Source organism: Raphanus sativus, chromosome 4 (genome assembly GCF_000801105.2).
Source record: "Raphanus sativus cultivar WK10039 chromosome 4, ASM80110v3, whole genome shotgun sequence".
Classification (NCBI taxonomy): Eukaryota; Viridiplantae; Streptophyta; class Magnoliopsida; order Brassicales; family Brassicaceae; genus Raphanus; species Raphanus sativus.
In genome coordinates this window covers 7191441-7204194 of record NC_079514.1, presented here as the reverse complement: position 1 = coordinate 7204194, position 12754 = coordinate 7191441, and the positions used below count along the sequence as shown (strand labels likewise).

The 12754-nt window shown below is 35.6% G+C and overlaps 2 protein-coding genes across 2 annotated transcripts; both read left to right on the top strand.

Moving 5' to 3' along the window:
• Positions 1–2556: 2556 nt before the first annotated feature.
• On the top strand, positions 2557–5067 carry LOC108833749 (probable ADP-ribosylation factor GTPase-activating protein AGD8). Its single transcript, XM_018607155.2, has 7 exons — positions 2557–2784; positions 2868–2986; positions 3405–3822; positions 3904–4191; positions 4286–4411; positions 4495–4596; positions 4691–5067. Exons 1-7 carry the CDS (start codon positions 2716–2718, stop codon positions 4796–4798), a joined length of 1230 nt encoding a protein of 409 aa, XP_018462657.1. The 5' UTR covers positions 2557–2715; the 3' UTR covers positions 4799–5067.
• A 1338-nt stretch (positions 5068–6405) lies between these two features.
• LOC108833748 (ubiquitin carboxyl-terminal hydrolase 20) lies at positions 6406–9626 on the top strand. The gene is made up of 8 exons (XM_057007357.1): positions 6406–7147; positions 7242–7362; positions 7469–7582; positions 7688–7866; positions 7973–8302; positions 8377–8496; positions 8596–9082; positions 9185–9626. The coding sequence occupies exons 1-8, from the start codon at positions 6710–6712 to the stop codon at positions 9442–9444; spliced, it is 2049 nt and encodes a 682-aa protein (XP_056863337.1). The 5' UTR covers positions 6406–6709; the 3' UTR covers positions 9445–9626.
• The last annotated feature ends 3128 nt before the right edge of the window (positions 9627–12754 follow it).

Here is a 12754-nt window from a genome sequence, read left to right as displayed (position 1 = left end):
AGAATTTTCCTTGGTTTTGAATCTTTGAGTTCTTCTTCGTTTCCTAGATGAACTTCAGGTGATGAATTTTTCTATATTTTTATTTATTTAAAGAGTACATTTCCAAGGGAGCTGATAACCCGCTGCAACCGCCACAGTTACAGCAGTTACCGGCCGGTGGAGCGATGGAGAGCGAAGAAGGAGAGAGTAAAGAAAGACCAAAAACGAAACAAGATTATAATTGGAATCCCGAAAGATGGTGAGTTGATTTTTTCTTTCTATATATCTTTCTTCTTAGTGGAAAAGTTAATCTCTCTTTTTATAAATATCACAGCTGCTGTTGGGGCCCTGGTCGTTTTCATAGAGTGGTGCGTTATTCCCATCTTTCGTTCTCCCTTTTCCCGGTCCATAATTTTTTTTTACTTCAATTAGTCCAAAATTAATAGGTCACTTTTTAATCATCACAGATGGAGAATAACTACGAATGGTTCGTTGACCTCTCTCTCTCTCTCTCTCTCTCTCTCTCTCTCTCTCTCTCTCCTCTCTCTCTCTCTCTCTCTCTCTCTCTCTCTCTCTCTCTCTCTCTCTCTCTCTCTCTCTCTCTCCTCTCTCTCTCTCTCTCTCTCTCTCTCTCTCTTCCTTTTTCAGAGTCTATCAGTTTTTGTTTTGTTCTTTGTCCACAGTTAATATATACCTCTTTGTTTGTTTATATACATCACAGCTGCTGCACCAACGTATTCCTAATCTGCTTGTGCATGGCGATGGTCATCTGTTGTTGCCGCAACGGTTGTAGAGATTCTTTATATTAGGCATGCACTTACTCAAATAAAAACGACATTTTTTTTGTTCACGATCATGGTTGCTGTATGATGTTGCCTTGTTAATTCCACTTCGAATAATGACACTATATCTAACGGATTTGTGTGATTGATTAGTAAAAAGAACGCTTATGCTATTGGCTGGAATATGGCAACATAAACTTTTATAACCTGAGGAAACGATCTGCTTCTTTGTACATAGTTTATGTCTGAGTCAAATAGATCAAGAGACACCACTCACCAACTGGAGACGATAAAGAAACATCTGATAAGTGTAATTCTATAACTTTATTAGGGAAAACATAGAAAGAAGAATCCAAGTGTAAATAAGATTCACGTATTCATACAACAAATCACATTTCATAAAATAACAAGACAGAAGCTATTACAATGTGTGCGTATAATTATAATAAGCTACTACAACTAATTGATGAATTGGTTTGATTTTTTGGCCAGATGAAATTATGCTTTGATTTTTTGTGTTAGGCTGTCTGCCTAAAATGTTTGTCTCTCTGTGTATATATCCCTGACGAATGCGACTGCAAGACTATATTGGGCTTATACATTTTGTTTATCTATAAATTTGGGCCGCAAATGTTTTTTATTCTCAAACGACATCTCATCTGTTGAAACTCCTTAGCTTTCCTTCGGATCTTCTTCGAATCAAGAACCAACACTCAGAGATGTTGACCCGGTGTTCACCGCACCACACCGTTAACTAGATGCGGTCGCTATACCTCACCGGAGCCGGGATTGAACCGGCAACTCACTAGATACAACGGAGGACTCACAAGCCAAGTCTCCGTCAATACAACTTCTCCGATCTCTCTCGATAATGTGCAGAGACGTTGCAACTGATCTAACAACCTAATCAGCTCAATCTCTTGCCTTAAGTACTAAACCGTAATAACTGATAACCAGCCCGGTTAACACCTAATCGATATACAAACCGAGTATCTATCTAAACCAAGAGAGAGAACCGGTACAATCTAGATTACACTTAACCAGATTACAATCTTAATCTAATTGGAGTTGAACCGAGAAGTACCTGACCGGATGCATTGTCTACAATCTTCATCATCAATAATTCTTTTGTGGAGAATGGTCTCAGCGGTTTTTTTTTAAAGAATGGTCTGTAAGTCACACAAGCTTCCGCAGCATGGTTGTGTCTCAACAGTAGTTAACTCGATTTTGGGGTCTCCAAGTGCCATTTTGGGATGTATCTCGTGTGTTTGTTGGAGTTACTTGAAATATGTCATCAATAGTAGTGACTATATGAAGATGATATGGAACATCTAAGATTATATTGCATATGGTTAAAGCGAGAGTGATGAAGATACACTCTTGGAAGTGAAAACGAAAGTGATCGTGATCAGATGGAGAAGTTCAAGATCACTAGCTTTCATTTCTACTTTCGACATTGCCTTTACTCTCCATCTCATCCTCATATCTTGATAATCTTTATTTGAGATGAATAGAGAAAAAGTTTTTTAATTTGTTTTAGGAGCAAGTAATCTTTTGTATTGATGTTGAAGAAAAGGGAGAAATAAATAGATAAACGGCGTCCGTTTGTCAGTTACCAACTTACCATCCACGTTGCTTAGGAAACGGAACAACGCACTGCTTGTCGTTTCTACACTCTTAACAAACAACAACTACCTTCATCCTTTACGTAATTTACAGAGTTTAGTGAGGGTACTATCGTCAATCTAGTCAGATTAAATGTTACCATCATCAATGCTCCCCATTTTACATTTTATTTATCAGAAGAAAGAGGAACAAAATCTCCACAAGAAGCTGTCCCCTGACTGATTTAAAGAAAACTCTCTCTCTCTCTCTCTCTTTAAGGTTTTCTATCGAGAGGAGGTGATCTCTAATCGTCACTTCTCTTTTAGACATTCCGATTCCATCATCAACAATGGTTTCCGACAATCTCACCGACAAAACAGCTGTCTTCAGAAAACTCAAATCAAAATCCGACAACAAGGTTTCGGTTTTTTTGCAATTCGTTCTTGTAATGTGTAGATCTGGGACTTGTTTGAGTAGATCTTCGATTATTATTGTGTGTAGGTATGCTTCGATTGCAGTGCGAAGAATCCGACGTGGGCATCGGTAACATACGGGATCTTCCTCTGCATTGACTGCTCAGCTACTCATCGTAGTCTCGGTGTTCATATCAGCTTCGTCAGGTCTGATTTGTTTTAGCTTTTTCGGGGTTTTAGTTTCTGAAAAATTGTAGCATTAGGTTGAACAATTACAAGATCAGCATTGTTTATTGTAATGAGAATGATCCAAATTAGCGAGATCCATCGACTATTATTTAAGTTCTTTTTTTTGTCTTATTGGATTTGGATTTGGATTGAATCTCGAGGTGGTACCTTTTTTTTTGTATGTCTTATTGGATTAAATAACACGTCACAGTTGTAGCCTTTGATAGTTTAGTTCTGAACAATTACAAGATCAGCATTGTTTACTGTAATGAAAAAAAGATCCAAATTATTGATTATGGTATAAGTTCTTTTTTGTCTTATTGAAGTGTATAACGTTACATTACGTATGACAGCTTTTTGTTTTCTTTTTGTTTTTGTATGTGTCAATGTGGTGTAGATCTACGAATTTGGACTCGTGGAGCCCTGAGCAGCTGAGGACAATGATGTTCGGTGGGAACAACCGTGCGCATGTGTTCTTCAAGCAGCATGGATGGACTGATGGTGGCAAAATCGAGGCTAAGTACACTTCCAGAGCTGCTGATTTGTATCGCCAGATTCTTGCTAAAGAAGTCGCTAAAGCCATTGCTGAAGATCTGCCTTCTTCTCCCCTTGCTGCGGAAGGATCTAATGGTGTTTCTTCTTTTTCTGTCAAGGAAGAGTTGCCTCCTAAAGAGACTTCTCCTGTGAAACATGAAGCTGCTTCTTCGCCTAAAGCTTCTAACACCACAGTCGTGCCTAGTACCTTTAAGAAACCTATCGGTGCTAAAAGGACGGGCAAAACCGGCGGTCTTGGTGCACGGAAGCTTACTACTAAGGTAAAGCCAGCCTCAGCTTGTTTCTTGGAGCATTACTGTTTGAATTGTAAGATCTGATTTTTTTTTTTGGTGAAATGCTAGTCTACGGCGAATTTATATGAGCAGAAACCAGAAGAAGTTGCACCGGTGATTCCTGCTGCTGCAACTTCAACCAATAACGGTGGAAGCAAATCATCAGGTGGCGGCTCATCATCATATGCCTCTCGGTTTGAGTACAATGACGACTTTCAAGCCGGAGGAGGAAAAAGCATTGGTGGTACTCAAGTGCTTAACCATGTTGCCCCACCAAAGTCGTCGAGTTTCTTTACGGATTTTGGAATGGACACTTCTGTCCCCAGGAAATCAATTTCCAACTCCTCTAAAGCTCAGGTATATTCAATTCATTCATCTCTCAGAAAGAACAATTGTAAAAAAAATCAGGTTTGTAACCCTATTTGTGTTGGTTCTTACTTACTAATACTAGGTTGAAGAATCAGATGAAGCAAGAAAGAAGTTCACAAACGCAAAGTCCATTTCATCTGCTCAGTACTTTGGTGATCAGAACAAGAATGCTGATCTTGAATCTAAAGCTACTCTTCAGAAGTTTTCAGTAAGTGATAATATTACTTTAGAAGAAGAAACATTTTCATTCGTTTGATTCCATGTTCATTGTGGGGGGGGATGTTTTTACAGGGCTCAGCATCTATCTCAAGCGCTGATTTTTTCGGTCATGGCCAAGACGAGTTCAACGACGATTTAACTGCTAGTGATCTCATTAACCGACTTTCTTTCCAGGTAAAAAAAAAAGATGGATGATACTCCAAGATCTCTCTGCTTTCTTCTTATTCAGATTTTTAACCTTACTAATTGATGATTGTTTTTGAATCAGGCACAACAAGATATATCGTCGATAGTGAACATAGCAGGCGAGACGAAGAAGAAGCTGGGAACATTGGCCTCTGGTATCTTCAGTGATCTTCAGGACAGAATGCTGTAAGAAGAAGAAGAAGAAGAAGAAGAAGAAGAAGAAGAGGTCTCGCATGTTTTTTGTTTTCATTTTACAGAGAAGAAGAGAAAGAAGTGTCAGTCGGGAAACTTCCAATGAAGGATACTGGTTTCTATGTTTCTAGAGAGCTTTTTTTTTGGAACTGAGACGTGGCTTTTGTTGTTATATCAAAACTATATGGATATTATTATTGGATTCTCTGTTTGTTTGCAGATAAAAAAAAAAGTGGACAAGAATCAATTCTAATTGTTAAGTGACTATCTGTTTTGGATGTTAAATCCTCAAATTTATGGTTCTGGACGATTTGTATTAGTCATATAATATACGATTTTTTACACATATAGTAAGTGAATATACATTACTATGGATGTCACAGACGTTTATGATTTTGCACATATAGTAAGTGAATATAAATTACACACAAACGTAATGATATGGTTCAGGAAGATTTGTATTAGTGCACATATAAGTCCATGAAATTTGTGTTTGCCATATTTTGATTGACGTAGCAAACACACAGATAATGAATCAAAAGAATACTTACATATCTTTAACCATTTTTTTTTTGTAATCAAATCATATCTCACTCACCATTGTTTTTTCTGAGCTACTATTAAACTGTTTTTATCCTTTTGTTTTGGGAAAGTGTGTAATTTACTTACAACAATTGGTAAATCTAATCTATTAATTTAGGGATTATCTACTATTTAAAGTTCTCATTTAAATTTTGGACTCTTTCATAGTTGTTGCTAGAATATATCATGCCTCCTATACAATGCAACCTACCAACTTAAATTAAACCAAATCTTAACCAACATAGATTAGTTAAACCTAACCAGTAAAACTTTTATAATATTTTTGGTTAATCTCTTAATATAATTAGATCATATAAAACTGAACCACTCTTAAATCAACGAGTTTCATATCATTCCAGACATAAGAAAAAAAATATCCGACTCATTTACAATGTAAGCATACAAAGACTGTGTATGCTTATGCTCATTGATCTTCCAAAAACCAAATAATTGTTGCATAGACCAACATAGGCTCATGTTCGTATCACTAACTTTACTTCCATATATTTACTATTCACCTACATCATATCACAACATATACACAGTTATGCAAGAACATGATTTTTTTTTGTTCAAACAACCAAATAATGGTGGCATATGATGAGTAGATTTTTTAAATATATTTTTTTATATATTACTTTTTACGAGACTATGTGTATAAGTTTTTTTTTTTGAAAAAGGGTATAACTATATGTATAAGTTAAAAGGTAAAAGATGTGACAAAACAAATTATTATACTAAAAATGAAAAAAAATTAAATACAAACTAATAACAAGTACAACACAAATTATAACACTATTAAATTCTATATATATTTAATAAAATATTATATATATGTCTAAAATGTATATATATATAAATGTTACACAAAATATATATAATATTATATACACATATTATATATACCATATATTATTAATTGAAATTTGACAAATCAATTTCCGCCCTTTAGGGCGGGTCCTAATCTAGTTTAATAATTAAACTTAGGCTATAAAACAGAGGGATAAAAAAATCCAATGTTGACCACCGACCTTGAAACAAAAACAAAAACAAACCGTAAATAAGAAGCATCTGTAGTATCAGAGAGAGATGAAACGATCGTAGATTTCAAAAACCCTAAAACAACAAACAACAAACAAAAAATGGCTTCTCAATTTTCCCTCCCAATTCAAATCCTCCCGTAGACTCCCTTCTTCTTCCATCTTTCTCCGAAACCCCATTTTTCTCTAACGACTTCTCGCCTCCCCCTATTGACAGTCAATGTTTCGCTGAGAACAAAACCCTAATTTTGAATCAAAACTTTTGGGGGTTTTCCACCTAAAACACGATGCGTACGATGCTGACCGCTGATTCGGACTTGCCTCCATCGATTTCACCGCCGTTGATACCCAGCCCAATCGAAACCCTAGACGAGTCGATCGCAGTTCAATCACTCGCTCTTTCCTCGCCCTGTCGAGTTCCCGACGTTTGTGGTGATCAGGCTGCGGAGGAGGAGGAGGAGGAGGAGGTCTCGATTCCGTCTCGGTTCGTCGAAACCCTAACCGCGCCTTCTCTGCTGGATCACGTCGGGCGCAGCGACGACGGTCAACAAGCTCCTGCTCCTGACGAGTTCGACGAACCGTTCGCGGACATTTGTCTGTCGGATAATTACAAACGGTGGACTCCGAATGTGTATGATTCTGATGATGAGTCTAGTACAAGTTACTGGTTGAAGAGTTACAACCAACAGCCTTTGATCGTCCAAGACGAGCAGCCCTCTGGTGTTGTATGTTTTTCTTGTATATTCATTTATTGGTTGCAAAATTGTATATAATATGGTCTCTGTCTCTCTCTTTTTAATACGAGTGATGTGACAATAGGGTGTTGGGCTTTGGAATCTAGGCAACAGTTGTTTTGTTAACTCCGTCTTGCAATGTTTGACTCATACTGTCCCTCTTATCAACAGCCTCTGTGCTTACAAATCTCCAGCTCCTTGTAACTGTAAGACTCTTCTTCTTCACAATGGCGCTTCTTTTTTTTTTTTTTTTAGTTTCATTTTTGTAAACTTTTGTCTTTATATTATACAATGTTATGATTCTTTTTGAAGGTGGGAATGAGTGGTTTTGTGTTAGAAGTGCTCTTAAAGGTCACATAGAGGATGCACTCACCACTTCTTCAACATCTTCAATTGCTCCCTATTACTTCCTTAACAATCTTAACTGTATCCTTCCACTCTTACTAATTGCTGATACTTATTCTCTTAGTATATTGCTTTGGCTGCATAGTTTGGATTCTCTGTTTTTGTTTTATCCTTAAGCTGCTACAGATTTTTCGGCTGACTTCAGGCGTTACCAGCAAGAAGACGCTCATGAGTTTCTACAAGCGTTTTTGGATAAGCTCGAGAGATGTTGTTTTGACCCAAGTATTGACCATGACCCCGACTCTGTCTCTTCTCAAGATGTTAACTTGGTTCAGCGTATCTTTGGTGGTCGTCTCGTCAGTGAGGTAAAGTTAACGCTAACTTTATGTCAAGCAGTTTTCGGTATGTGTTTCTTAAGATATTTGATTCGGAGAAACCTAACCTTTGCGTCTTTTTTCTTCTTCTTTTCAGCTTCGTTGCTGCAACTGCAACTCTGTTTCTGAGACATTTGAAAATTCTCTTGGGTTGAGTTTGGAAATTGAAGATGTTGATAACCTCCAGAGTGCGCTGGATTCGTTTACCCGTGTGGAAAAACTTGACGAGCCAATGACGTGTGATGACTGTAAAGAAAAAGTTTCAAAGGAGAAACAGCTCTCGCTCTATAAGCTGCCACAGGTTGTCACGTTTCATCTGAAGAGATTCAAGAATAATGGGTATTTTATGGAGAAGATCTTCAATCATGTCGAGTTTCCATTGGAGATAGACTTGCAGCCTTATATGATCAGAAGCCAGAACAACGAAGTATGGTTTGTTTAACTCTCAAAGTTTTTTTTTATTTTTCTAAGATCTCACACTTTGTTTGTTTCTTTCTTCAGGTTAGTACAAAATATCGTCTGTATGCTTTTGTGGAGCATTTCGGGTCATTAGCTTACGGTCATTACTCTTCCTATGTGAGGTCAGCCCCAAAGATATGGCATAAATTTGATGATAAGCAGGTGATCTATATAGCCACTTTGGTTTATTATTAAAGGGCTGAATATGTGATTTTGAGAGATGAACATTTCTCTTGTTGTGTGTTTGACAAAACTCGGCAGGTCACTAGAATCGATGAAGATAGAGTGTTATCACAAGACGCATATATTCTTTTCTATGCAAGAGAAGGGATTCCCTTGTTTTCGAGCACTTTACAACAAGAGGTTCATCCACTGGTCGAAGCTAGCTTGCAAAATCCTTCGCCGAACTCTGTCCTTGATCCTACCAGCGGGGAGTGTTCGTCTGAAATCAGTTACGAGAATACCTGTAAATCCAGCAAACTCTGTGAAGACTCAGCGGGAGTAACTGACCTACTGCAACAACATGTCAAGCCGGAAGAAAGATATGTTTCCCTCTCCAACGAGTTTGACGAAGATGTGTTGTTTGAATTAGCAGAGTCCAGTGGGGAAGATGGTGATAACTCTAACGATTCATGCACTGAGAAAGAAGTAGATTCTCGTTTAGACATCGAAAGCGCTACTACCACTGGTGATGACTCTGTTCCTTATCTCATGGTTCAGGATCAAGACTCGTCTCAAAAACAACAGGGTACCTACCATTCTTTAACTGAGTTTTTCTTCGTATCCATATGTTATGATCATGGTGTTTTATGTACTTACTTGGTCTCTGTGTCTGTGTGTGTACTTGCAGAGGAAGTTTTCCAATTTCAAGTCAAGAAACTGGAAGCCACAAAGAATCAAGAAGAAGAAGAAGAAGAAGAACCATGCAAGCAGCCATTACTAATAAGCCACGTTGCAGAGTCCAAGGAAGACGAAATTGTTCATAGAAGAGGCCTCATGAAGAAACCTTTACCTCGTGGAAGAGTTTTGGACCAAGCCATATCAACATCCGGTTCTCCACCCAAAAAACTAAAAAAGCATGAAAATGTCGAGCATCTGGAACACGAATAGGTATCTTGTGCTCGTGGACTTTCTTGATCGTTGACAACTTTAATTAGACTAAATCAGGTTTTAATTGTTTTGAGTTTTGTGCATAGTAAGCTAGTTTTGTTATAAACGGTTGGAAGAAAACGAAAACCATTGACGGAATCTAAAGCTTTTTTTTTAAAATCAATAAACCAAAGTCAAGTCAAGCACCAAATGGCTGACAAAAAGATTACTACGAGTAAAGAGAATTGGTCGAGTGCTTCCACTGTATGAAGGATAAAGGAAATAAATATATTAGCTATTAGAAAAGAAAATAGCAATTTGGTTAGTGAAATGAAAGCCGACCAGTTTGGTTCCTGTCGCTTTGATCTGTTGCATAACCAGCGAAAAATTGAAATGACTAACCAGATTAAATACAGTGTTAGTAAAAACCTGAAGCTTATTGGTCTTTTACTTGGTCTCTTGTCGAAGGTCCTCGGTGAAGATAATCAAATTAAACTACTAGTCGTCGTCCGAGTCTACTTGGTTTATATTTTTGTTAAAAATGAAATGAAAAGAAAATACCCATCAAGGTCAGATATGGCGTGCCGTGTCCAAATGCTTCAGTTTTGACTAAACCTTTCATTTTTTCCCTTTTCTCATCATTGGTAGAATTTTAGTTCTAAACGTCGAGGAAAATAATTTAAATAATGAAAATTGAAATATTATCTCGTGTTTTAAGTTTAAATGCTTTTCCTGCTGATTATCTCGTGTTTTAAATTTTAAATTATATATTCCTTACAGATGTATTATAATTTATCCCAGAGTTCCCATCCCATTACCAGTATGTTTGTAGTTATGTGCGTTATATGGAATACTAATGGAATAGAGAACTATAATGAGAAACGAGAGAAACAGAAATAAAATGTGATCAACGGAAAACAATTAATATCTAATCTATTAAAACTGAAGTACAAATAGTACTTAACCCTAAGTTTTGCATAAAAATTACAAGAGATTGCCACTAATCAAAACATAGTAATTTAACATTTTCTCTATCCCATTAATTACATAAACCAAATGAATCGTGCGGTATAGAATCTATTTAATTAAGTTTGACCGGCACATACCTTATATTAATTGAATCCAATACTCGTGTAAACCCATGACCAGTCTGTAAACCTATGATATAAGTTTAACAAAAACATGTAATTTCTTAATTAAATTAGTTCATGTTTTTCATACCAAAACAATGATAGAAAACAAGCTTCGCATCAATGATTTCTTAAGCATAATATAATGAAGTCAAATTAATATTGTCTATTGTACATTGGTTTTGATTACCAACATTGTGTATATTAATCTAATGAAGGTATGGTTAGTCGATTTTTTGGATTACAGGATTTACAATTTCTTTAAATTCTTATTTATGTTTGTTAGTATATTAAGGATACCGAATTATTTTTTTCTGTATACAATATCGAAACTGAATATGCTATTTTCCTTCCAAAACTACCATTCAATAACGATTCTTATTTCCATGCAATGACCATTAGCTACAAAAAATCATAACTAAATATTTTTTACTCAAAAACAAAACAACATTTTTTTTCTATTTCTACACACTCACCAAGGGGTGGACACTTTACACGATACCCGAAGTGGCACCCGAACTCGACCCGAAAAACCCGAACCGAAATCCGAACCAAAGTAGTAAAATATCCGAACAGGTATTGAATTATGAGAGATCGGATATCCGAACCGAACGGGTAATACCCGAACCCGAATCGATATCCGAAGATAACGAACGTTTGTACCATTAACCATATATTCATAGTTTACTTCTCTAATTTTATTCAAATATTTATATTAATTATACACATAGTTCAAAACTAGATAATATACATATAATTGCAAGAACAGTGATTTTTTACTCACTTAAAATGCTTAAAATGCATGTCTAAATTTTTGTTTCATGCATTAACAAAAGCTACAGTTAAAATTTTAAAACAATAATCAAATTAGTATCTTTTATTTTTAAGATTTTATCTTCAAATCATTCAGTTTATTAAAAATAAAATATCAGTTAAGTAAAAATTATATTTTTAAATGGAAAAGAACTTGAGAAATGAAAAAGTTATTTTTTCGCAAAATCTAAATATCTGAAAACCCGACCCGAAATAACCGAACCCGAATTAAAAATACCCGAACCCAACCCGAAGTATAAAATACCCGAACGGGTTTTATACTCCTATACCGAAATACACAAAAAATCCGAAATACCTGATCTGAACCTGAACGGGTATCCGAACGCCCACCCCTACACTCACCATATCAAGAAAGGATATTTTTTAATTAATATAATTATTATCTTTTTTATTTAAACTTGATAAAAATGTATTCCTTATATGTAGAAAATATATTCTTTTTATTATGGTATTATTTAAATCGAATGTTTTTATATGCATTAAATCTAAAAACAACTAATATATAAGTATATAAATCTATTTCGAATACACTCGGGTATCAAAAACACTTCGGTTCGGATGAGTTTCGGTTATCTAAATACCAAATTTTTGAATAATGTCAATATTTAATTAATTTTCGTTTGAGTTTAATACTTTTTTGCTTCGGGTTGGTTCAATTCAGTTTTTTGGATTCAGATTTTTCGCTCGGTTCTTATTGACATGAAAAACAAATAGTAATATTTTAGAAAAATACACCCGCACGGGCGTGCGGGTCAAAATCTAGTTTTAATTAAAACACACGAATTATGTATGAAAAGTAAGAAAGAACATAATGTGGATTGGGCCTTTCAAAATCTAGAAGTCAAGTGGCGTATTTTTTTCAAAGTCAATGGACAATAAAACGTAAATAAGACTTGTGCGTTCCTCTATTTAAATGACTGCACGGATTTTTCAAAACTTATTACCAAAGATATGAACAATACTATAAAATATTTCAGTTTTGTATGTATGGATTGTATCAAATATTATCCCCCTTTTCTATTGAGAAATACAATTTGGCATCTTCCTCCATCTACCATCAGGCATGACTAATGAAAAAGTTGTTGTTATCTTCTGACGTTTATTACTATGCATATAATATGTTTCCTTTGATTTATTTCCTTGTCGTTATTCTTTTAGCTTATTATATTTATACATTATAGATATAATAAATTAGAGACTCGCTATTAGACAATGATTTATCATCGGGCTATCAATTGAATATCCGCATGAAACACGGGACATCTCCAACCCATAACACCATTTTAGTGTCAAAATCACACTATTTTAGCACTAATTTTTTTTTGCATTTCCAACCAAAACACCAAATATTACACTAAAAAAAAATA